Source organism: Brachyistius frenatus, unplaced genomic scaffold (assembly GCF_029030835.1).
Source record: "Brachyistius frenatus isolate BFR_SWC_R1_liver_20210118 unplaced genomic scaffold, ASM2903083v1 Contig_20, whole genome shotgun sequence".
Classification (NCBI taxonomy): Eukaryota; Metazoa; Chordata; class Actinopteri; family Embiotocidae; genus Brachyistius; species Brachyistius frenatus.
This window is the reverse complement of record NW_027210619.1, coordinates 3,177,040-3,203,522: the sequence shown is the minus strand read 5'-3', so window position 1 is coordinate 3,203,522 and position 26,483 is coordinate 3,177,040. Positions and strand designations below refer to the sequence as shown.

The window sequence follows — 26,483 nt, the reverse complement described above, 5'->3', positions numbered from 1 at the left end:
TCATAAAGTTTATATGTCGGTCCTCATTTGGTAAACTGAAAAATACACTCACGCAATATTATAATCATTATATAATATTTAGTACGCAGCACAAGTCTTGAGGCATAGTGCACATGATCCCAGTGTAGAGCCATCTGCTGGCTGTTAAAGACATCAAACCTGTGATTTCTGAAAAATATTTGTGCACATACAATCTAACATTAACATAAAACAATTGAATTTTGAATATTAATACTATAATACAAATCATGTAATATAAACTGCAGAAAAGGATCAAGTGATTATTATTTTCACTCCTATATCTACTTGTTTTTAATTTGGCAATCTCAACCTTTTTTCATCCGGGTATAATCTAACAATATTCACAGTGGTGATTGTTGTTTTTGGAGATAAATCAATCAGGTGTTGCTGGTCTGCAACGGCCCAATTATCCTCTCCTGGTTGTGTTTGCGGAAAAAGGCCTTTCCAAACTCATAAGTGCTGATCATGATGGCACAGGCTGGGGCCACTTTAATCAGTCTGGGGAGGAAACCTGGCAGAGACAAAACAGAAATGTTTATTTAGCGCATTTATACAAAACGTCAATATCAGACAGAATTAAAAGACCAGAAAATAATTAACCAATTAAAAAAAAAAAATCACGCAATAAAACAATCATTCAAGAAATTAAGAACAATATAAGAGAAGCGGTTATACAGTGTATCATTTACAACTATGATTAACAAAATATGAGGAAAGACCGCACCTGCAAACAGTCCAACAAAGCCGTCCTGTGCCACAATCCTGCTCATCACACTGAAGGTGGAGGAGGAGACCTGACATGACACTGATGAGACAAGAACATGAACACTGAAGTCAATTCAGAAACATGACAGATGTGGTTTCAGCCACGTTCCACGTGTCCATCTGAACTGTTGTTGCACTGAAGGCTACTTTGTCATAAAATGTTTCCTAACCCCAACAGAGGAGGAGGCTTAAGACTCCTCTTATCAGTAACTAACATTGCTGCCTTTTATCCCAACTTATACAGGCCTTGATTTGTGACCGTGACCACCAACAGTCATGTTACCTCTGAAGGTGTGAATGAGTCCATTAACTGAGCCTAACCTGAACTTTGATCTGAAGAGGCCTTTTTGATAGGAGGCTAAATGATTCGAAGAGTCCCCTCTTCTGAATGTGGTTTGATCAGGTCTGGACTCAATGTCTCTTGGGTGTGTTCACTATACTTTTAGCGAACCACTTGTGACCAGATCACCCAAGATGCATATTAATGTAGGGTGTTAACAGAGCCTATAGTTGCCCTGATTTAATTATGCAATTCAATGACAAGAAGAAATACAAAAGACCTCCCAAATATTTGTAATCTAATCTATCATTTTTTTCTCCATAATTGTGACTAAATTAAAATTCCTACTTTAGGTTGGAAATCGCTATTGTTAAACATTTGCAATCTTCAGAAGCAGTTTTTTAATTTAAAATAATAAACAAATAATGGCATATTACAATTCTTTGCTTGAAGTTCTCCGACCTCGACCTGCCTTCTCGTTTTGACGACATCAAAAGGTAAAGTTATGATGGATGCAATCTGAAACAAATGAAATATGAATGAAAAAAAACTCAGAATACAGTTTACTGATTTTTTTTCTCTCAAGTTCTGCTTGCTGAATAATCAATATTCTTGTCTGCAGGCTGGAAGTTGAATGCTGTGCAGTTTCAGCGAAGAAAATAACTTACAGATCCTGACACAGCTCCAGAAATGAAGGTGATGGTTAACGTGGGTTCTCTGGTGTTATACCGCTCACACAGCCAGCTCTTTCCCAACTCATAGTTGTACCAGTACATGGCTGAGAAAGGGACGTCTCGGAGCAGCGTGGGCCCCAAACCCCTCCACAAGGAGAGCCAGCCTTCTGTCTCCACGGCTGAGCTGATACAGTGAGTCAGCTCCCTGTACGATTGTTTCTGAGACTGCAGTTTGGTGCGGATCAGCTCCAGGGGGCTGATCACAGTCGCTGAACCCACTGACACACACGGAGGATGAAGACAAAACAAGAGACAATGTGTTAAAACGCACACATCCTGTCCCATCGACTGTGCTGGACAGAAAGAGGCAAAAACCATAAGTCTGCAAAGAAAGACAAAAGGCACAGAAATCTGCACTAAAAGCCATTAATTAAAAAAGTAATGTATCTCATAATGAAATTATAATCACTGTAGCTGCTCCAGCAGGTGTAATCCTCCTTACCTCCTGTGCTTTTTTTTTTTTAATTCTGGTTTTATAATCGCTTACGGGCAGTTATTAATAAGAGAGACAGTGAGTCGGGCTAAGAAGATCTCTCATATTTCCAAAATGAAATCTAGAGAGGGGTCAGATTACAGAAAGCCAAGGCCATAAAGCAAGAAGTGTTGCCCTTCGAAATGAAATCCTCAGCATTAATAAAGTACCGTGACATATTAACCATGCTGACATAAACTCATTCTGTGATACTCATGACTCAAACGTTTATTAAAAAGATGTATTCCGTTCTGTAAATACCTGAATGCAGATCATTCACAATAATTTATGTTGAAGCTTGTAATGTTATCAATTTACTGAATGCTCTGTGAGAGCTGAGAAAGTTAGCTCACCTCTGGCGATGGCTCCCGCGAAGAGAGGAGCCTCCTGGGCTCGTTCTCCCATCCTGACCCGCAGCGCTGCGCACAGCTGGTCATAACACGTGAAATAGATCACAGTGGCTGGGACTGCCATCACACTGGAAGGATGGAAAGTAAACATAGATCATGCTTTTCATCACAAATTATTCCAGGCAGGGAAAAGTCAACCACAAGTACATCAATAAATTAATGAACACTATAATTTGTTAAATAAAATTCCATTCAATAACACTTATTCGAAATCAAGTTTTTTGTAATGATCCTTAAATAAATCCTGAGGTGACTTGCCACCAATTAGTACCACTTCAAAGGAAAGTGAGTGCATCAGCCACAGGCTAAACGACCATTGACCCACCACATGGGCTCAAACCTTGGCTTCAAAAGGAGGGGAGGCAAAATGTAACACAATGAGGGAGTAAAAAAGAAACGCAGAAGACTTCACACTAACAGGGTTGGAGGCAGACCGCTCCATAACGCCTTTATTCCCTCACGCCGTGCTATCGTCATGAAGGCATCCTGCAGAGACACGGAACGAAGAGGCAGTTTAGGGCGACGTGCTGTTTGGCAGCCAGAGGTTTTCTGACACAATATGACTTTTTAGTTCTATGAGCCACTAAAGCAAAACTCAATCATGATAGAGAACTTGTTTGACTACTAACTCAAAGCCTCTAGATGACATTATGTAAAAGAGTGGATTCTGAAATGCAAGGCGCATGTGGAATTTTACCAGTGTGCCACTGAAGTGACCCGGGGCTTTGTACCAGGCCTTGGAGGTGCCGTTTTCACACACACATAAGTGGTCCATAAGTCCATTGCAGTAGACAAAGCATTTTCCTGACAGATATTGAATGAACATATGTTAACATTTATATTTACATTTACTATATTATGGGGGCCATAGTAAACAAAAGACTCCATCAACACAATTTGAATCCATATCATCATACCATTGGGGAAAGGATTTTTTTGTGCTTGCAGTCTGATCTTCACAACGTCCAAAGGTGTGACTGGAAACAAAGCAACAACTCAACATGAGAGTGTGCACGATGTCACTTCAACAATAGGAACGTTTAATGGTACATTAACTTTATCACATGTTGTAACCCACTGCTACAAGTCCCAATGCTGTTTATTCACATCATCGTGTTAGTTAGCCCGTAAGTCTAAGATTACTGGCATTGTCCATTGAGGATTTCAACGACAGCCAGAATGAAATTTTAGCTTTACCGTACCTTAAACAAAATATGAAGAAAATACGGCTATTTGACAGTTTATTAGGGACATTGAGCTAAAACAGCTATGCAATAAAATATCTTCATTAATGCTATAATATTCTGTTTTAGTTCAAACTGCTTCAGAAACATGTCGCTTAAACTTTATGGTCCTTTTGGGAGAAGTATTTGTCATATATATTGTCATGTATGACACATGACATGTCAATGTAACGCACAACAAAAAGTAACATACATTTACATCGGTGTTCAAAACATTACAACAGTATTTAACGAAACTGCACTACTGCTCAGTTTATTAGTTATAAAATGCATTGCGAATAGGACGTGTTGAATTTTGGGGGGTTATCTGTATAATGGTGTAAAAGTTCTGCTGTAAGGACTTTAATGTGTTAAGTGCCATGACATAAACTGTTAAATAAAATTGAATTGAATTGAATATAAAGTAAAAAACAATCAGTATCTCACCAAGCAGAGACGTGAGGATGGCTCCGGAGCAGGACGCCACCATCTGCTGGACGGGAGTAATGCCATTACTGGCAGGAGGAGCAGGACTTTGACCACTCATGCTGTCTTCGTAACACTTAACAAAACAGACACAAAAGGACATTGAACGTGTTTTTAAAAAAAATAATTTTTAAATACGGATGTTGGTTAGCACACACACAAGAACTTGCTTCGCCAAATTGAGCTGCTTCGTGGGTACACGAGTCCGGTTATCGTGTTATGATAAAACATAACCTTAGGTAGCTCATTAGGTCATCTAACTTCCTACCTGCTAGAGCATCTCGGCATTAACGACGTCTTCCACGAACACGCACATTCCTCTCGGGTTTTTTTTTGTTTTGTTTGTTTCCTCAAAGCACGACAGCTGTTCTGAAGGTAAAAGTAAAGTAAAGGTTTAAACACGTGTGTGTGTTTGTGTGTTCAGAGGTTCGTAACCGGAACTAGCTGGTCATTTTACACCGCAACATTACGTGATGACATCATATTGATTTCAGCTGAGCACATTCTTGGATTTTTTTTTTTTTTTTAAAGTTAGATAAAGCGCAATGAAATAGTTACACGTGTAGCACATGCATGCTGTTGTAAATCAAACAATGTATTCATGTTTATTTAGTGTGTCTGTAATTTTAATTCATTTTAATTTAACAACAACGTGGAAACATCACATTCAAACACAAAGGGTATTTTTACTTATATCCGTGTTGCCAGATTTGGAGAGTTTCCCCGTTACACTGCAACGTTTTGTTTTTTCGAATGTACGGACAGGAGTTTCACGGTAAACTTCATCGAAGATAAAAGTTTTTATTAAAAACTGAAGTATGAACATAATATAGTTTTAAAAAACGAACAGTTAAACGGAACTCGAGAGTTTAGTTAGTTTGATCGCGAGAGTGATCACGTAGCCGGAAACGGTTCAAACCTGGCAGCGCAGACGCTCTCTCCCGGATTTAAAGCGGGAAAAAAAAAGAAGAAGAAGAGATGTTGAAGTTTAACTGCGGCTGATTGAACTGTTGTCAAATCACTCTTTGGACTAAAAAAAAAAAAAACATACGACGAAAGCTCGTTTATCGACGTTAGCTCATGAAACCATGTGAGCAAAGGGACTAACCGGCGAAAGCGGTGTGTCCGCTGGAGAAACCGGATTCAGAAAGTACGTTTATTTTACATTTAAGACGGTTAAATATGACGTATTTACAGCAAAAGTAACGTCACATTTTCCAATTAGTACAAATGACACCTTTTGTTTTGTTGCACTGTTTATCTTTGTAAATAACTCCCGTCTTTGTTTACACACAGGAAGACAAATAAGGACTTTCATGGGGTATGTTGACTCGAGACAGGAGGGCAAGAAAAACGCTTTTCTCGATGAACGAGAATACGATGAAGCCCAAACAGAGACACGCAGGACCTGACTGTGAAGGTACTTCAATGTTTATGTCCGTGTTACACTCACTTCACTTTTTAATAAACGGCTGAATCCATAACGGAGTTTTACAACGCTCATGATTTGTTTTCCGGATTTGTCAGCTGTAAATATTGAACTAATCGTCTTGGGGTTTGTTCAACTATAATTTGTCCTTTTTAAAGGGCTGACGTCCTTAACCCTCAAACCGTTGATTCAGATAAGGACAAACTTATCAAGTTAAATCATTTTCTTTTAAACATATTCTTCAGTATGTTGTATTTATGTTTATATATTTTATTTGATCACAACAATTTATCGACCAGTTTGTAAAATCGACGGGTTCATTTGTGATGATTCAGTTACAACTGAGTAACTTCATATTTACCGTGGGCCTTGTCTTTGTCCCTATCGCTCATCCTGTGACTGTAACGATTTGTCTTTTTAGGAAACGGTGGAAACACGGTTGATAAGACATCACTAACCCAGGCAAAGCAAACATCACAAGTGCCCTCTCCGGGGCTCGTCAAACCTTTTGCTGGGAAAGTGATTTACCTGGACCTCCCGTCAAACAGAGCTACAGAGACATTGGAGAGTGATATCAAAGAGCTGGGAGGGGTGAGACAACATCATGCTTGGGCCCCCACTTAAATCTGTGCTCTGCTTTTGTTACTCTGGAAGAATTTGCTGTGAAGGTCTACGGACCTGTTCGCATGTGACATTAACATTCATCGTGAGTGATTCAATCATGAGTGCTTTTGTACGTCATTTCACACCCGGCGTGTCTCGAGGGACCACACGTGATCGATTGCACGTCTTCACTCATTATGCAAATAGACACATTCATCACGTAAATATGTAAGCATGTAAAGAAATGGGAGGAAATAGGACTGGAGCCAGCAGTTAATTAACAAAATGAGACATGCGTGTGTACTTACGCCTCTTTTTAATTAATGCGTTGTCAATTCGCCGACTTAGTTCGCCTCTGTAAATTATTACTGTCAGGTGTTTTACCAACATTTTAGGTGCTCATTTAAGAAATACAATTAATCATCTTGTATCCAAATTGCCCAATTTCTGTTCCATTGTGAGGCACAACAGGATTAAAAAGCGCTATGCATATACACATTATTATAATGATGATAATCTAGATCTGTCGGAAAGCCTTCAGACCTCTGACCTGATACTGCATTTATGAAATAGTCTATTGTGGGTAAATATTTTCACATTATAAAAATGGCATGGATGCACAACAAAAGTTGAAAATTATTCTTAAAACATGTTATGTGGGAAAATGTACATTTCTGAACACTACAGGTTTCTAATTTTCAATCTGAACCCTGTCATGCGAGGCAAACCAAAAAAAGAAGAAAAGAACCCAGAAGAGACTTTGGTCAAACTGGCCTCAGGGAGACAGCCTCTGTCTTTATTCACAAAACGGCTGCTTTATAGCCGACCAGTTCAGTTTGCATGGAAATTTTTCCTACTTTCTGTACTGTTCAGCGTCACAGATATTCATTTTGTTGCTACTGCAAAAGATGTTCGCTGAGTTTGGTGGTCCTACAAGGACACATTTGTGTCCAGACTGTTAAAAGAACACAAAATGTAGTCTGATTGTTAAAAGCAATTAGACCACCTCCAACTGTGGTCGGAGCGATCGGATATCAGTGCGTCTTGGGTGTTGACACATGTAGAGCTGTCCACTTGAGATGGGATCATCCGGGCTTCATTTTATTGCCAGATGTGAAGGGGGCCAATTTGACTTAAATATGCAAACACACATTCATAGATTTTATCTAAACATTTTTTTCTGTCTTTCCCTTGTTTGTCACTCAGACTGTTGAGAAGTTTTTCAGTAAGGAGATTAGGTATCTGGTATCGAACAAGCGGGAGGCTCGATATGTGCACTGCCTCAGACAGGACTCTCCTGTCCCAAGTCCGGACTCCGGACAGAGTTCACCGCAGCCTCGGTCAAACTCACACCGCCCTGTCAGCCGTTGGGACAACCTCAAGAACCGGCCTCAGGCCCAAACAGACACGGTGAGTTCATATTTCATCAATCATAATGCAAATATGTTTTTAGGTTTATTTTGCGTGAGTGCTTTTTTCTTGTTAATTGTTTATTTAGGCATTAATATGCTTAATTTTCTGTTGCTTTGCAGTTTGTCACAAGTCGAGGGAAGTCTTTGGTGGAGAGAGTCGTGAAAGAGCAGGTCGGTAAAGTCAACACTATTGATATTAACTAACTTTAACTAACTTCTCTCTTCTGTGCTAATACTTGTTTGTTTGTTTTTAGGAGAGGTTACAAATAAACAAGATCCTGTCAAATGCTCTGGAGTGGGGTGTGAAAATCCTCTACATAGATGGTATGTTGCACATTTCTATCAATTCCTTTTTTACTTCAACCATATTTTACATTGTTTGAATTTGTGCTGTGCGTTAAATATTATTTAATTTTGGTTTGACTTATTATAGTTTTATTATTTTGTTGCAGATGTACTAGCATATGTTCAGAAGAAAAAAAAGATCATCAGCAGCCAGGTTCCTGTGACCACTGCTGTCAAAACACGTGTGAGTTTATGGGCTGAAATACTTAAATGCATTATTTGAAAAATGAAATAATATTATTTGGATTATTATCTTAAAAGTAGTTGTTTTAACGTTGTTAAATTTTTTAAAAGTTGTTTTTCTGTCATTCTTAATAGGTCAAAGCTGAGTCTGCAGCAAAGCAAGGATTTCATAAAGGCAAAGGTAGATGTCTCATCTGGGACTACACACGTTTTCTGAGATGATGTACCCATTAGTCAACCTTTTTATTTTCTTGTTGCTCTTTAAACACATGCTCACATGTAAGATGTTTGTTCCAGGGGGCCGGATCAGTAAACCTTTCATCAAGGTTGAGGATTCAAGCAAGTAAGAGACCATCAAACAAAAGACCCTGATGCCCATCTACTGTCTTTGATATTGTTTATGGACTGTAAAATGATTCTTTTCTGTTGTCAGACACTACCGTCCAATCTGCCTCACGATGCCAAACATGCCAGAGTTCAACCTGAGGACTGTTGCTCCCTGTAGTCCCTTCTTTGTTGAGGAAAAGGATCCTCCTGGAAACAGACAGCGGGGACAAAGGTATGGTGCTTCATCGGCAACTTACTTTTTGAATACCTCTCAACGAGTATTTACGTGGTGGATACAGTTAACATATGTTAACCAATATCCCTTTACATTTGACTAAAATTAGCAACAAAACTTACTTTTACACCTATCCCCCTTTTGTCTGTTGTTTGCATGCTTGTATGCCTGATCTTGTGCTTCCAACTCTGTATGGTGAAGCTAAAGACAACTAACTAATGAACTAACGTACTAATATACTCGTACTAAGTAACATACTAACTAACAAACAAATGTGTTTACGTACCAACGAACGAACGAACCAACCACCAACCACCGTACTAACGTACTAACTAATGTGCTCAGTAATGAACTAGTATACAAATGTATAAACAGGATGATATATTTGGTTTATTGTTCAAATTTAAGCTATTCAATAGAATTTAAAGTTCGATGTGTTTGAAAAGTGCTTAACTGCACTATTTGAAATGGTACTGCTGAAGTCCCTCACCAAGACTGAATGAAAATATATCAAAATGCAGAAATCCAAAACTGTTTTCATTTTATTTGATTTGCCAACCCTCTGGTCTCCTCCGGGAATAGAGGTGTGAAAGCCTCAGCCAGTGAGGAGAAAGCTCATAACCGAAAGAAGAACAGAGACAAGAAACGAGGCGGCTACTGCGAATGCTGCGTGATGAAATACGACAACCTCACAGCGGTAAGTTATCACATTTGTAAACGCAGCACAATGCGTATGAGTTTTAGATCCTGCTGTTTTTAAGTCACTGAACTGCCCTCTCTGTCTTTATTTTGAAAGACTAAGGGAGGCATTCTTAAGCTGCTTTTTCTTTTTCTTTTTAATAAGCAAAATTATAATTTTGGTCACAGCGTCTGAACTTAATCTGAGTTGATAGATAGCTGTCGCCTATATTAAAGCAGTCCTCAGTCTGAAGGCGTAATGATCACTTCACTGCTCAGTTAATGAAAACAGCTGTATTATTCTGTGTTTTTATCCTCAATTGTATACACAAGTGTGACAGCATTTTCATCAAAGTACAGATTTGCTTAGGTTTAATTTTGCTGCTATTTGTTAGGGTGTAATGGATTTATATTAAATGACAAACTCAGCAGGGCGTAAACTCACAAATACTATTGAATTCTAGTCAGTCAGTAATCCAAGTTTTATTATATAGAGCAGTGTTACATGTTCAATCTCTGAAAAGGAAATTTAACATTTAAAATTGCAGATATATCAACTTGACATGAGTGATTATGTGTTAATACATATTGTATGTAGACTATTGTAGTCGTTTCACTTTAATTCAGCTTCGCTCTGCAACCACATTCAATTATAATTGCATGCAAGATGAACTGTGTCAAATAAATCGTTTAATTGTTCAGAAAAATAACCACGCTTATGTGTAATTGTTGTCTATCTGCGTCCGACAACAAGTGGAGAGTGCTGATGGTGCTTTAACGTAATCATGGAAACGGTGTTAATTGTCAACGTCTAAATTGCTCTACTAGTTCGCTCATTAAATTGCTTTCATTCACTGTTAACAGTTTTTGTGGCACGAGCTTAAAAAAAAGGGCGTTTTTTTGTATGAAGGTTCTTGTTCAGTAGAGAGGGTTGTGTGCTCAGTGGCCTTCGATGGACTTTAACTGTGCAGTTTTTCTTCAGCATCTGCGGAGTGAACGTCACAAGGCTTTCTCGAAGAGTGACAAGTACTTGGTGTTGGACAGGCTGGTTTCAGCCATGCACTGCAACTTCATGCACATCAAAACTAAAGTCAAAAGGTAATTATTTTGTTTTTTCTTTGAATTATCCATTTATAAAAGTTGTAAGAAAAGATAAATGTAAACTTAGCTTTCACTACCCGTTGTCTTGTCTGTTTGTTTTGAACTTTTTATTCCAATCTGCTAACATCACATTTTTCTTTGATTCCCTTCAGATCAAAGTGCAGTGTTTCCTCTGTTGTGGTTGTTCCTGGACCCTGTGGGAAAACTGATCTGAGGCACAAGGGAGATCTTGATCCTTCAGACACTGTTAAAGAGGAGGAGCACCGGACTGTTGATGGGTGCGAGGGACTGGATTCAGGATACAATAAAGAAATCAGATCAGCACCTGGCTCTGCTTCACCGACTCGCAGAGAGCGCGACTGGAGGAACTCTAATACCTACTTGGACAAATCCAAGCACAAATCTCTCGCACGTAAATGGGCGTGCAGACAGAATTCCTTGACTTCTGGGGTACACAAGGCTGAGCAGTCTCAACTTCCTGAGTGTAAGTTGGAAACAGCTCCCTCTAGAGGTGAATATCTGCCCTCTTTTCCCTCCAGAGTTTCTCAGGTCGACCTGGTGGAGCAAATACCTCACAAAGACGTAAAGAGCTCAACCTCTCACTCCCATAATATGAACATACAGAATACATCTTCTTCAAAACACTTCAATGCTACGGCAAATGAACAAGAAGTGTCTGATATTAACAAGGACACGCTGTTGTTTGAGGCCATTCGGGATGGAAACGTACTGCCAGAGAGAGCAAGGAGAAAAAGACTCTCGGAGACGGAAGAAGTTATTCCTCTTGCACAAGGCTTTTCTCCGGTCCGGAAAATTCAGAGAAGGATCAGAATTTATAAGCACAAAAGACGAAAAGTGGACTTAAATGTTGAACGTTTAAAGCCAAGAGACGTTTCTGAAAAACCTGTTCTGACACTCTGGCAGCTTTTTCAGTCTAGTGATAACATGGATGTGGAGTTTCATGGATTTGAGGACTAGGAAAGGACCAAAAAACTAAAAGGATAAACTACACTCTGCGCCATGGACCTTTCAAGCTTTTAAGTATATGGTGTCTTTAGATACATGTTAAAAAAGTGGAATGATTTATGCACTTGCTTATTTTGTTTTATGAAACATATCAGCTTTTAACATTAACACTTTAAAATGTATAGCTTTTGACATTATGCACAGCATTTCTTTTTCTTTTTCTGCAAATGTTTAGTGACATTGCATTTATTTGGCATATTGATTCTAAACCCTACACAATTTGAATTGAAATTGAAGGATTTTAATTAAAACTGCAACATTTCCCTCAGTAAAATCTGATATATGTAGGACATGTTGTTTCCTTTTAGTTTATGACTTGAAGTCCTCTTTGTTCCCTCTACATATCGGTTTTCTCAAGGCTTAAAGATTACTCTGCACCTCATCTGGTTCTCTCGATCTTCATTTCCTTCGTAATGGATATATATTTAGTAAGACAAATCAGTAACTAATAATAGCCAAGTTGCAACACTCTTGAAACTGCTCCATTAGACATTCTTTATTCTTTAGTTTGAAACAGAGGATTTGTCAATGTGTTACTGTATTTTTCAAAAACTGACAGTACAGTAATGTCACAATGCTGATACCTTTTGTTGGCACTTGGAAAATCGATTAAATATGTTTGTGTGAATGGATTTTTACAGAAAGCTTTACTTTCATTGTATATCTTTTCCCCTGAATATGGAGTATGCAGTTAAAGGACAAACATGGAGAAAAAGGAAGCTTCATAACGGTAATCTTGAGACGGATGACTTGAATCTTCCCAGACATGGGGAACTTATACTATTAATATATACTTTTTGTAAATGTGTGTTTTTAATGTGAACGACCTGCAAGTTGAATTTGTGGTATTACGAATTTTGTGACATTTTAGGATCCTAAGTGCTTTTTCTGATGCATTAGCTACGCTTCTCCCTTTCCATTTCCATTTAGAGCATTAGCATAGTGCTCTGTTTCTCCCTCACAGCTCTCAAATAGATGCACTGGGTCAAATGGGAGTCTGTGTCGCTGCCATTAAGAATATGAGCGTCAATATGTTTCTCAGGTACAAGCATCGTAATGCTGCAAATACGAGTGCTGCTGAAGCAGACATGGTCATCCTTCTTCTGTCATACAGAACACTGTGCTTTATCATCAGAGGGCACAAACGTTACCTTCGTCATGCATTTTATGCCTGCTTGATTTTAGCAAATTTGAGCTTGTCACGTGTATCAGATTTAGCATACACATTGGCTAAATACTACCAAATTGCTGTAAAGGCTATACACTTTTGAAACCGTGTCATCATGACATTGTTTGTCAACCAGAGGGCAGTGAGGAGCTTATTTTTCAACTATAATGTCTTACTCGGCACACAACTTTGCAAGAATGTATTCATAATCATTTTGAATAGTCGCTATCAAAAAGTATTTGTTGCTGTTGTTTATATACAAAAACGCCATAGTCATTTTTTTATTTTTTATTTTTTTTAAAGTTTAATTATTATTGTTGTAGTATTGGCCTCAAAAATCCAGCCTTTTAGCCTCTACCTGTTTAATATTTGAATATTTACTGCAATAACCTGCAGGAAATCTCTTCTGAAGGGCGACTGATTCTGTAAATAATTGATACATTTAAATAAGAATGTAAATGCATACATTGACACTTATTTAATCCGATTTTATACAGCAGGCCTGTCAATGTGTTCATACAGCCAAACAAAACACTGTAGGCTTGCATGGGTTAAGCTTTGTTTTCCCTGCATTTAGTGTATTAGCATAGTGCCCCTGTTCTCTCTCACTGCTCTCAAATGGATTCTCTGGGTCAAAGTCTGCCAAAAAAAACTAAACGGGAGCATAAATGTGTTCTGAGCTAAAAGCAATACTGCAAATAAGATAAAAACACTGCTGAATGGAGGCATTATAATCATCGTTGCTGCTCTCATACAAATACCCTGAAGTCACTGTGTCACTGTCATAGTGCACAAACTGTATCTTTCTCATACATATTATACCTGCCATTCCTCAAACTAATCACATTAAAGACCGACCCATTATCTATTCTTGTTTATCTATGGTTGTATTGGCTGGAGCTTATAGACAAAGACAGCTGTTCCCTCTCAAACAAGCAGACATGGCGAGAATATGGAGACATTGTGCATAAAGGCCTCTGCTTTGGGTGGCTGGGCTATAGTCTGAAATATTAGTGCTCCATAAAGTAAACTGCTTTTTATAACATCATGAATGTATCACTCGATATGATCTTTGGTTGAAATCTGAAATAGCTGCAGTAAATTGCTTTTAAAAAATATAAAAATTGGGGAAAGTTTCTCCCAGACTTGGGTGGCTGTTTTCAACATGTTCACTGGCTGTACAATCTTCAGAGTTATGTGGCCTATTGTGCCAAATTGTGTTATTGTGCTATTGTGTTAAACTCTTGCCCCAGAATCCCACCAGTTCTGAAATAAGATCCCTTCTCATCAGTTTATTAACTCTGGCATATTTGCTGGGTGGCTCTGGAGTAGGTCCTCACTGGTCTATGTTTAAGTAATAGGAAAGTATAGCAGCACAAGAAGGAATACGTTCAAGATATGAAGAAAAAAACTCCCAGGTTTGTTGACGAAATTGTTAAATGTCACATGACTTGAGAGGAGCGTTTTTGTTACAGCCCTAATAAGAGGATACCAATTATTTTATTAAAAACAATACCACACAGAAACATTGCTATTTTCGCATTTATATTTGGGTGGGGGAGGGGATTTGCCTTTTTGGATCCCTGACAGATGATGGAGTGAGTCATGATAATAATAACAGGCAGGAATGGCGCTCCTGCGGTAACACTGAGGAGCTTCCATTTCCTCCTAGTCGGTCCAGTCGGCGGAAGACCGGGCCCGCAGTTTTTCCTCCATCCTGCCTCCGCTCATATTTATGCATAAGGCGTTTCTGCAGTGAGCCGCTGGACATTGATGGGTTTTAAGGAGGTGTCCCCAGTCCTCCCTCCCTCCCTCTCTGTCCCCCTCTCTGTCTCCCTCTCTGACTCTCTCTCCCCGCCGTGCCTCCTCCGTGCCGCTGATCCGCGGGGTCTCGGTGCGCTCAGACGCGCTCGGCGTTCATACTCTTAAGCAACCCGATGGCCCCCCATCAGTGGGACTGCACTAACCAGACGATCAGCCCCGGCTTCAAGCTCCCCTAGCGAAGGCAGGACCCTGAGAGCCTTCTCCTGGAATACCGCATTGTTTATCATTTCCAAGCAGAGAGAGAAAGGTGATGATGCTGATGATGCGCCCGCGATGGTGGATTTCCCTTTTGTGCGTCTATGGATTGATGCACGTCGGTCACCAGAGCAGCCCTAATGCCCAAAACGGTAACTGATACTATTTTGGATATTCAATTAATTATTATAGAGAAGATAACGCGTTAAATCATTATCAAAAGGCCGGTGTTTATTTAAAAAAAAAAACAACAACAAAAAAACATTGCCTCGCCTTCTTCATGATCCAGTAGCAAAAAATATGCACGTAGTTTATAGCTGTTTCATGTTATCAAAGGAAATGGGATCAAGCGACATTTCAGATGTTTGTAATGAATGTGTTTCTATCACACTTCTATCACTGATTTCCGCACGGAGGAACATGCGGGTAATGAAATCGGTGTTTTCCTCTCTGTTGCAGGAGACGCCTTGTCGAGCTTGAAGGCTCTTCGTGATGCAGGCAGGTTTATCGGGAAGGAGGACACGGTGCCTCTCCGCCTTCTCTACAGCAGGCACAACCACAGCCAGATCACACAGGATGAGCTCAGCACCAGGGTAAAGGACATCACCGGCCCCAGTTCCTCGCAGGTACACGGTGTTTTCATGTTGCCAGGGTGGAGAGAGGAATGTCCGCATGGGGGACGTGTGAGCTGGAAAGATGCCTTCTGAAGACATCTCTCTGTTTACAGCTTGTTTATTTTTCATCTATTCATCTCCTCCCCTGCGTGTCCTTAGAGGGGGCGGGTAGGGGGGGGGGGATTAACAATTAGTTAATAACTAGTAAAACGGAAAAAACAAACAAACATTGAAACATTTAGACAATAGCAGGCTGCACTAATTGCACTGTCTGCAGGTGCTATATGGGTCATTACTGTATTCAAAACCAATAAAACAGACCATCCCAATTGCTTTGAAATAATCTGCTTGGTGGAAAGACCTCAACTGTTACAGTTTACACTGAGCAAGCTGTACATTTAGGAAATCAACAATAGTCATCTGGTTAACCAAGACAATTAATAATTTGGTGATAACTTGTATCTTGCCTGTTCAGCTGGCTTGCTGTCCCAGCAGCTGTCTCACCTACCTGCTCATATCTTCTCTCCATTAAGCAGCATTTTTACTTGATACATAAATGTAAGTGACCAGATACTAGCTTAGAGAGCCTGATTGACTGGTCCTGCAGATATCAGGAAGTTTTAGCTGGTCACATGTCCACCAATATGAGCATGTATGTTGGGTGATTAGTAACAATAAATTACAGTAGAAAAATGCTAGATAACACTTATGTTTGAGGACATTCAGAAACAGTGTTAGCATCGTATAGTTTATCCAGCAGAGGGCACTGAAAAAAATATCTTTCAACTATAAAATATCCTATTTACCACTTTGTAACAATTCTTTAATGACAAATTTAAGCTCTATGTATTTAAAGTGTGTTTCTGTTGTTTGTTTGTGTAAAAAATATTATCTTCACTAGATTCATTGAACTCAAATACCATTATTGACTTTGGTCTCAAGAATCCAGTAAAAATGCAATCTTTCAGGCTCTGCTCGCTGAAGATCTGAATATTAATAATCTGCAGGAAATTTATTCTGAGGAGAGACTGATCCCCTTAAATAATTCATACATTTAAGTATAGATGTTTTTGTCGTTATTTGATGTTATTTTGTACAGTAGGCATGTGTTTGGATGTCAGCCCCTTCATGTAGCCATGTAGGTAGGCTATCATGCATGAGTTAAACCTTTGTTTTGTAGTTTGTTGGACACGATCACCCACAAAATACAAAATCAAAAAGGTGTCAGTAGTTATTAAAAGCCGCAGGTAAGCCAACTAGAGCCATTTGGCCTGCGCCTGTAATAACTGATACAGTGATGTAATAATCCTAATCTCTGTAACTGTGTTCACTGAGTCAGTTCAGTGAAGCAGCGTGTCTGCTGGGTTCCTTTCAAGGGATGAGTCAATTAGCATTGTGCAAACCTGTCATGCGTTTTTAATTTGTATGGCTTAAGCTTGTGTAGGCTAGCCTATTCAGGGCTCAGAGAGTGGAGAGGGATACAGATGGTGGCAGGAAGGTGTTAACCCTTTGTCTCTCTCACACCTCAGACTGAGCTGCAGCCCAATGGGTAAACAAGCAAGCAGCAACCATCTGCCTTCAGATATCATTTTCATATTTTCCTTTTGAAGCTGATACCAATTTCATCACATGTTTGTAGCACAGGCTTGCTGTGAACTGAATTCTAAAGCAGGGAGACTTCATTTCTGCAGAGCGACTGAATTTAAATTATACCTTCATGTCTCCCTGAGTCATTAGACCTGTCTGGAGTGAGGTAAAATAAATCTGTAATTCCTGAGTTTACGGCCCATTTATTGAAAATACAACATGCCAACTCATCGCTCCAAAAGAGCTTAAATGCAGGCAGTCACTAATAGCTTCAAAGTTCTTGTAGAGCTATAAAATGTACATTGCAAGTGAGCAAGAAATCCAGAGGCGAGAGGCGGTGGCATCTTTGATTTGATTCATATTCTGAGTCTATTCTCCAGAGAGTTAAAACTTGTGATGTCACTTGCACAACGTTTGATCAGTTATTGGCTGTTTTTAGATCAACAGCCTAAAAACAAATCTGTCAAATGGCTCTGAAAATGTGTGACACACAGGAAGTTATTTGTAGGCCTCTGTTGCATTGCCTATTTTCAGTCTCAGACACAAACAGCACTGAATGAGCAGTGGGGAGTTCAGCAAAGTGCGCTCATTGTTTTGGTGGAAAAACAAATGCTTCGAGTGGAATCAGTCTGTGTGTCGGTTTGTATGTTTTCCTGCGCACCTCTCTGTGCAGAGCGTAGATAGCACTTGCAGTCATACTTCGACAATCATGAGGGGAAAGTCAGGTCTGCTATAAGCCAGAAATCAATGTAAGAAGAGTCAGTGGTGCGCTCTTAATATCGGCCCAGCTCAGCCAAAGCTGGAATATGCTTTCATTTCGCACAATTACTGGTACCTCCTCCCATCGTGGATCCAATCTGCCAGATTAGATTTCATCATGTGTGGGGTTGCCATTTGTACGTGCTCACACACACCCACGCACCCTCTTCAATGCTCATGTATGCATTGACCACGCACAGACACACTCCTGCAAACAATAGTCTTTGGTCACAGGGGACATCATGGGCTAAGGTCATCCTTGGGTGAGCACCAGGGCACTTCCTGAAATGGAAACAAAAAACCCCACAAGCACACCCCTCCTCCCCTCGTTGTCATGTAGTGTCCGATCTGTAAGGAAGGTATCCTGTGGGCCAAGCCTGAGGGGGAGGGGGATTTGTGTTTATGGTCGGCGTTGGGACTCTCCTGGACCTACAGGAATTATTTGTGGGGAGTTCTCATTGACCGAAAGAGTGTGTAATGAAGCCCGTACCAAATGTGGCCAGCGTTTGGGATGAATCAGACCCTCCTCCAGCCAAATCAATCACACACAGTACATGTAGTCAGAGAAGAAATGGTGTGAATTTCCACACGTACTGGCTGATACACAAAAACATGATAACTCAAAAAGATTAATTGATTTCTATGAGTTCAGGAACTTCTATGAATCATTGGCTTTGTGAAACTCTTACGAAATCAATCTGATAAACAAAGAAAGGAATGTGTTGTTGTTTTTTTAAGCCGTAAACCAGAAAATTATGATGTCAACCCCTTAAGTGTGTGTATGTGTCAACGGCTCAAGGAAAACTGTATTCCGGATTTGTAACTCAAGTGTTAAAGTGAGATCCTTTGCATAAATTCAGATTCAGGTGAAGAAGACAGACCTTGATGGCTTAAAGAAAGCCAGTCTTATTCTTAGTGTTGATTGGTGCTGAAAAAGACAATGCAGCCATCCATCAATGCAAATGAGAATTGATCTACTGTATGTGTACGAAAAGGAATTCAACCATGAATATAATAATTGTTACCTTTAGTAAAAGTGAATAAGCTGTCTTCTCTGCCTTTTTAGGTGAACCACGTGGCTCAAGCAAGCTTTCAAGTTGACGCTTTTGGAAGAAAATTCATTTTGGATGTGGAACTGAACCAGTGAGTATTACATTATTCAATCTGTCTGTCTGTGACCAGCTGGCTACCTAGCTTTCTGTCTATTAATGGACAGGGAGTAAAGTCATTGGACAAACGAAACTAGTATTTCTCAGCATGTCTTCTTCCTTTGTAACTTTCAAAAACAAAACAATAAAATTGGTGCAAGTGATACGTCTAAATAATATTACTTCAATGTTAACTTATCTGTTGAAATAATTTCAGCAGGAGTCATACGTCCTTCTCTCAAGCTGAATAACACCTTTGAGCAGAAATTCACGTTATGTTCTTGTTTAGTGTAAATCCCCAAGTACACACTGCACATAAAACAAGTGTTGGTCTTTGTGGTGCTGCTGGACAGAAGTCATATTTTCCTGCTGTTTATTGCCTGTTTTTGAGAACGCACTCAGCACATATATATCTACTGTTGGTGTATGCCAAAGTAAGCTGGTCTATGAGTGAATATATATGTATCTTTGTGTTTTTGTTAGTGTGTGTGCGCTTGTATGTCTGCAGCATCTCAGTTATTGTGTGTTTGCGTGCGTGATTTGGCGGTTCTTTCATAATAGCAAGTGATTTACGGTAAAGGCTGGAGCACTGCCCTGTCAGACACTGATATCGATCACCGCTGTGCTGATGGAAAGTGAACTCCTCTCTCTCCTTATTTGTGCTGTCCTTCTTACTCTGTCTCTCGCAGTCTTTTTGCCCTCTACCTTTTTCCACTTTTTTTCCCCCCACAATGACTCATTTTCACATCATCCTCTCTAAAGCGTTTTCTCCTCTGTCCACTCTTTCACACCACGTTTGTCTCATTTATCCCAAAAGCCTGTGAACGCCCACAAAGTGATTCTGCCTGCTCATCACAGCGGAAGTCACTCTCCTGCTGAGTAAACTGTTATATCACAGGAATTCCCAAGGTTTACAGGATATGTTTCTGTAAAGCCTGCAGCTCACTACATGACGCATCAACCACTCATGGGTATAAATGCATACATGTATGCACAAGCTGTCAAACATGCACACACTTTCATCAGCACTTGGTTTGGCCGTTTAATGTAAAGTCATTATTTATCTGAGACACTGTGTGATTACACCGTAATATCCAAAGTGGGTGCTGTGGAGAAAGTCCATCAGAATATTAGCTAAAAGAAAACAGTTGTTTTTAGCTTATCAGAGAGGGAATTAGCCTCTGACCAGACAGCGCTGTGCAGAAGTGTTGATCTCAATAAAAATGAGAGCTTGTGATCAGTTCAATAGAGCATTGTGTTGTTTGACTTTTATCCATTTTTTCTTGTAATCTTTAAACTGTGTATAGAACAGAAATGATTAGTCAATGAATTGTTTAGCCAATACATTGAACAATAAGATTTTTAGATTATGAAATAATCTTGTAACTCTTCTTTCAAATGAAAATATCAAAAGTTTGCTTGTTCTAGCTTCTAAGTTGTGAGGATTTCCAGCTTTATGATGGGGAACTTTCCCAGTTTTTGGTTGTTAGTAAAAAAAAAAAAAAAAAAAAAAAGAAAGGGAAATCTGATGCCATTTCTTGAGCTTTAGGAATTTATTATTATTTTAGTTTTTCTCTGATTTTGTTTGACAGAAATGTAATTGCGACTGCAACTATTTTGATAATCCACTAAATCATTAATAAAACAGTAAAGCCTCCCCAGATATTTCCTCATTTCAACTTCAATGGAGGATTTGCTGCTTTTGTCTGTTTTGCAGCATTTGATTTTTGAACTATTAGTTTGACAAAATAAGAAATTTTAAAAACATGACCTTAGATTATGATGGGCATCTTATTTATTCATTAGTTGTTTTTTTCATTTTTTGTCTCAGTCAGTTTAGCAAAACAGGAAATGTGGGGGAAGAGAGAACTATGACATTACACAAAGGTACCTCAGCCTCAGGCATTGAACCATGGAACATTATTTGCTATGTGCCTTCACCATTAGACTACAAGGCACATTGTGATGGATGGACTTTTGACTATTTTCTGGTATTTAATCCGCCAGATGCTTCACCAGTTCTTTTAAAAATAACCATGTATGTCATTGTTGTGGGGATGTTTTGTTTTGGCTCTTAGTTTGTTGCTGCATTTCTTACTTTTGTGCTAGTCTCAATTTTAAGGAAGATCTTCAGTTTCCCTCTGCCTCTCAGTGAGTGCACCCCAATTTACTCCTCCGTCTATCCTCATCTCTTCCCTGTCCTGTCTGTCCTCCTCTAACACCCTCCTCTGTGAACTGATCCCACGCTCGACAGTCACACTGATTTTGTTTACAGATAGCTTTCATTCCAGACAGAATAAACCCAGTAGATATGTGTGTGGGTGCAGAAGTGGGAGGTCTTTTAGCTGAATGGGCCAACATTGTTTTTTGGCTCCCAGTAACAAAATCTAGTTCTCCCGGTTTGATCAATGAAAGTTTTGCTGTGCATTTTTGTTTAATTATCGCCATGAGCAAACAAGAGAGGTTTGTTTTTCAGTTTTCTTTGTTGGCTGTGTCTCAAGTGCTACATTGCATATTATCATCATCATTTTCCCACTTTGCCTGAAGGTGGTATTCGTGGGCGTTCTGTTAAAAAGTCATATGCCTTGTGCTTTATGGACACATGTTAGTTGTTATATGCAAATCTTAGTCAAGTATTTTTGTTGTTCCCAGAAATGTTTATGCTAGCCAGGCCAGTCTCGATCAGTCCAGGACTCTGGTTCAGAATGAAATACCTCAACAAAACTATGTATAGACCGCCATTAATTTTTGTACATACATGCACAGTAAATATTTTACCTGCGTAGCTTCAGCTTCAGTGTCACTGCGATCATGTTAGTTGCCTGATGTCAGTTTTTAGCCCAAAGCACCCCGCTTTGAAATACAGCCTCACAAAGCTTCTAGCATCACTGCAGAGCTATAGTCTTGAAACTTTTACTTAGTTTAAGTTTTCCCTTCTGATTCTTCACCATATATGCTCGTATTTTAGGTTTTCAGATGTGGTCTACTCTGAGATCATCTATCCCATCCATTTATGCATCCACTATACTTAGTCAAAATATTCAGGGTCATGGTGGACCAACTATCCCATCATGCATTAGAGGGTTGAGAGTTAGCTCTGCAATCAATGAACTGGCACCGAGATGTTTTGTTTAAACAAGAAATTTGCCTTTTTTCTATAGTGAGATCAACCAAGTATATAACTGTGTGTGCTGTAATCGCTGGCTCTTTCATTAGTCACATGCTGTATTGACACGAGCCACCCATCTGAAGTGTGACAGTCTATAGAGAGAAAGTCAGGAGGGGGTTGGTGCGTCGTGGGGGTCTCCAGTCCCCCTCACAGTCTTTGTCTTCTTCAACTCCTCCATCACAGCGACTGCCTGCAATTTGCGATTCATGGGACCAGAGTGAGCTGAAAATGTGCACGAGGTTGGGGGTTGCCCTTTTAAAAAAAATCATCTATACACACACACACACACACACACACACACACACACACACACACACACACACACACACACACACACACACACACACACACACACACACACACACACACACACACACACACACACACACATACAGATGCCGCCACCCTTGATTGCCCCACACCCACTCTCCATTCAACTCTGCCCCTACTACTCCTTTACCCCTCCCCTCCCACCTGCTCTCACTGAATAATAGATGGTGCTGTAACATTAAAGACACGCGCATGTGTGTACGTAGTGGATGCTGTGCTGTGTCCATCATGTGGAGAATGGGAAACATTTGACAGGTGTATGTGTACAGTGATACATATAGCTCTATTTCCACCGAAGTACACGTGCCCTCTGGCAGGCAAGGACTCACACAGATGCTGTCACCTCAACATCAACTTTTAGTGCAGTAAGGGAGATACTGTGTAAATAAGTTTGTTGTTTGCCTGTTCTGCAGAAGACATACTTAGTTTTAGTTATGGCAATACTATAAATCTAAACAATATTATCTAGGAATATTTTTCTGATAACCCATGGCAAATGTAAGCAATGTCATACAGGAAATAATCATGATGAAGCAGGTCAAATAATAAGATGATAAATTGAATGGTAGATTGACAAAAAAAATTGTTTAGGAAATATATTGATTTTTCTTTAAATAAAAAATGCAAGATATGACCTGGTTCTAGCATCTCAAATGTGAAAACAAACAATTTAAAGACATTAAATTATAACAGACCTTTTATTTTATTTCTTACTGATATTTTATAAAAGATAAAAAGATGGTAAACATTTTTTTATATATTCTCCCTAATTGATTGATTGAAATAAAATTTTAAAAAAACAAGCAGGCACCCCTTCTCTTGCTCCTGTAATCTTCATGTTTTGACTATTGTATTTCAAGCAACCATTATTCTTCCACTTGTGTTTAAAATGTAAAATAACATTAAAAATGCATACTTGTATAGGTATATGACAACCATCAGCCAGATACTAGCCTGGCTGGCTAGTGTGTATGGTTTTGTGCGTGTGTGTGTGTGTGTGTGTGTGTGTGTGTGTGTGTGTGTGTGTGTGTGTGTGTGTGTGTGTGTGTGTGTGTGTGTGTGTGTGTGTGTGTGTGTGTGTCTCTGTGTGAGAGAAAAAAATCGAGAAAGAGTGAAGACGGTGAACATGTCTGTGATTTAGTATTCAAACACTATGTGGGTTACGTTTGTATGACAATGTGAGTGCAGACAGAGAGAAGAACAGGTGGGCAGGTACAATTGGGACTCGAGAGTTTCATAACCTCTCCAGTGTTATGAAATGAGCTGCTGCAGCAGCATGAAGAGGAGACAGCGTCTTCCTCTCCTCATCTACAATGTTGACTCTGATATACACTTAGAGAATTATTCTTCTACAACTGTTTCGTGTCAGTTTTCCCTACATGCAGACAAATTCTTTATGCTAATGAAGATGGTCAATTACAGGCAATGCTACATGTATTATTCATCTTCATGAAAGCAGTGTGTGCATGCACCAGGGAGGACAGCGCTGGTGGGGAGGGGTATGGAGGGGATGGAGCTGTGATATAACCATGGGATCTTTCCAGCTGCCTGTGTTAGGAAAGAAGCTAACCAAACATCCCATGGTTCAATGATTTGATGAATGTGTGCATGTGTCGGTGCAACTGTGCATAGACAAAAAGCGTGCATGTGTGTGTGTGTGTGTGTGTGTGTGTGTGTTGCGGGAAAAGAAGAGGGTTGTTCTTGCTTCTGCAGTTGTAAATAAGATGTGGGCCCTGAAAAGCTGCTGCTGCTGAGTCCTTGTGGATGTAGTCTGATTGGGTCTCAGGTGCAGGAGAGGCACGTAAAGTGTTGTCTTAATTTGAGATAACAAGAATGGATAGGAAGAAATGAGGCTTAAACAGAAAGAGGGAGGATCAATACTTACGAGGAGGAAAATGAAGACAATACGACAAACAAAGAAAGGCAAATTTCTTGTTTATGTCTTTGTTTTTATTTCACCCACTCATGTTGGGCATTTTAGATCGAGTTCCAAGTGCAATAAATTGCACTGTTTGGCTTTAATTCTTCACATTTTTGCGTTACAATGTGTAATATATAATCAGTGTTTGACTTGTGTGTGTGTGTGAGAGATTATTGATCAGTAATAATAATCAGCCTCTTTGACAAGAAGAATCATCTTATATGTTAAACTTGCAAAGAGGTGCCTCTGGAGTTTTCTTCCAAAAAGATTTTCTCGATGGCCGACAAATGTTGTTGAATGATTATTTTTGTTTTGTTGGCACATGACATTTATTTGCATGTTACAGCTGTTGTGCAAACAAAACAGTAGTCCACTCATTAAAAACTACCCCATAATGCTATTAGTGGTCAAAAACCCACAGGGCACCTTTAATAGGTCATTGTACTTGAGGTAGAATTTGCCAAACTTAGTGTTGATGTCACTCTTTCTGAAGATTTAACCTTCTGATAAAGAGCAAAATAAAATATAAGCTGCTGGTTTTTAATACATTTTCTCCACTTTTAAATCAATTTCAAAGTTGTAATTTTATTATCGATGTTTCTCGTCATAGTAACACAAGAGTCTCCTTTAAGATTTCACAACACTAAAAGTTAATACAATGGCAGGTTCAATTATTGTAATTTATGTTTTGAAAGCTTTTTTAAAAAAAAATGCTATATACCTATAAGCCTCAAACAAACAGAAGACAGCTGCTGTAAATTCATAGTGTTTTTGTAATAAAAGTTTTAACAAAACATTGTGCTATAGTTGCAAAACTATGTCTGAAATTAAAATGATTTCAAATGCTGAGCATATAGGGACGTTTCTTGCTTGCTGTTATTCTGTTTGGATTTTTCTTACTGAAAGGATCCCTGCCAGTTTATACGTAATATCTCTCTGAAACCTTTCTCTTCTTTAACATCCGAGAACCAGATACTTTCCAACCCATTGCTCATTGTTTGCATTGATGATTCAACTGGAAGAATTTCTTGCCCATCCCAGCCTTGGCGGGGCTCTAAATGCCAGTCATCTAACAGTGTCTTTGTGTGGGATGAATGGGATTTTACTGCTGGAACTTCTGAAAAATCTCAACTTGTGTTTGAGAGGCGCAGTGTGAGGAGTCGCTTGTTCTTATAGTGTTTTTTACGCAACAATAATTTCTTGTTCACTTGCAGAACAAATAAATACATCAAAATGCCATTCAGCTGATGTCATGCTCATCATGACTTCATGACTTTGTCTGACTTTCAGTGGACTTTGTGACATTCACCATTTGATCCCTAAAATGTGACGAGGCGTTTAGCTGCTTTGGACCGTGAAAGGTGCTGATGCTCTTGTGTTTTTGGTGCGTGTCCCTGTGTCGTGTGTGTGTGTGTGTTGCCTGTATTTATGCCTTTGTCGCTTGTCCGTACATGTGGATGTTGCCTTGCATCTCTACATGTATATGATTTAAAGGTCTCTCATGTCCCATTCCAACATAATTAATCATCCAGCCATGTCTCGCTCCCTGCATACTGACACTGCTACAACTGAACTGCACTCTTCTCCTCCTTTTCCACCTTCATCTATGTCTCTCCTCCTCTGTTCCCAGGTCTGTAATTTATTTCAGAGGCGTGATCTGATTTACTGTGAACTTAATGAGAAAAACACAGAGAGGGGAGTGTGTGTGTGTGGGAGAGAAAAAGAAGGGAGGAAAGAAAGAGTGAGAGAACGACATAGTTAAAGATAGAGGGAAAGAAAAGGACAGAGAGAGATGTTAGAATGTCCTTCATGCACCCTTGAGTTGTGGTAGGTCGGTTGAGTAAGTGCAGGAGATAGGCAGAGATATAGAGTGTGTGCATGATCGAGGTGTGTACCCTAAAAAGAAAACAGTACCAGCCTCTCCTCTCCTCTCCTCTCCTCTCCTCTCCTCTCCTCTCCTCTCCTCTCCTCTCCTCTCCTCTCCTCTCCTCTCCTCTCCTCTCCTCTCCTCTCCTCTCCTCTCCTCTCCTCTCCTCTT

At 39.5% G+C, this 26,483-nt stretch overlaps 3 protein-coding genes across 3 annotated transcripts in view; 2 read left to right on the top strand and 1 right to left on the bottom strand.

Annotated features, from left to right (window-relative positions):
• Nucleotides 1-94: 94 nt before the first annotated feature.
• Nucleotides 95-4,840, bottom strand: slc25a40 (solute carrier family 25 member 40). The gene is made up of 10 exons (XM_069695995.1): nucleotides 4,660-4,840; nucleotides 4,353-4,467; nucleotides 3,600-3,659; nucleotides 3,380-3,486; nucleotides 3,101-3,168; nucleotides 2,626-2,750; nucleotides 1,735-2,018; nucleotides 1,504-1,585; nucleotides 746-826; nucleotides 95-532 (listed from the first exon to the last, which is right to left on the bottom strand). Exons 2-10 carry the CDS (start codon nucleotides 4,450-4,452, stop codon nucleotides 399-401), a joined length of 1,041 nt encoding a protein of 346 aa, XP_069552096.1. The 5' UTR covers nucleotides 4,453-4,467; nucleotides 4,660-4,840; the 3' UTR covers nucleotides 95-398.
• A 550-nt stretch (nucleotides 4,841-5,390) lies between these two features.
• Nucleotides 5,391-12,328, top strand: dbf4 (DBF4-CDC7 kinase regulatory subunit). Its single transcript, XM_069695523.1, has 13 exons — nucleotides 5,391-5,541; nucleotides 5,688-5,811; nucleotides 6,242-6,411; nucleotides 7,630-7,833; nucleotides 7,956-8,006; nucleotides 8,090-8,159; nucleotides 8,288-8,364; nucleotides 8,499-8,544; nucleotides 8,661-8,706; nucleotides 8,797-8,922; nucleotides 9,508-9,622; nucleotides 10,586-10,701; nucleotides 10,857-12,328. The coding sequence occupies exons 2-13, from the start codon at nucleotides 5,715-5,717 to the stop codon at nucleotides 11,680-11,682; spliced, it is 1,944 nt and encodes a 647-aa protein (XP_069551624.1). The 5' UTR covers nucleotides 5,391-5,541; nucleotides 5,688-5,714; the 3' UTR covers nucleotides 11,683-12,328.
• A 2,279-nt stretch (nucleotides 12,329-14,607) lies between these two features.
• Nucleotides 14,608-26,483, top strand: part of adam22 (ADAM metallopeptidase domain 22) — a 58,805-nt gene continuing 46,929 nt past the window's right edge. The window contains exons 1-3 of the mRNA XM_069695990.1: nucleotides 14,608-15,069; nucleotides 15,377-15,543; nucleotides 18,944-19,020. Coding sequence (XP_069552091.1) covers nucleotides 14,973-15,069; nucleotides 15,377-15,543; nucleotides 18,944-19,020 — 341 coding nt within the window. The 5' untranslated portion in view covers nucleotides 14,608-14,972. The remainder of the gene's footprint in view (nucleotides 15,070-15,376; nucleotides 15,544-18,943; nucleotides 19,021-26,483) is intronic.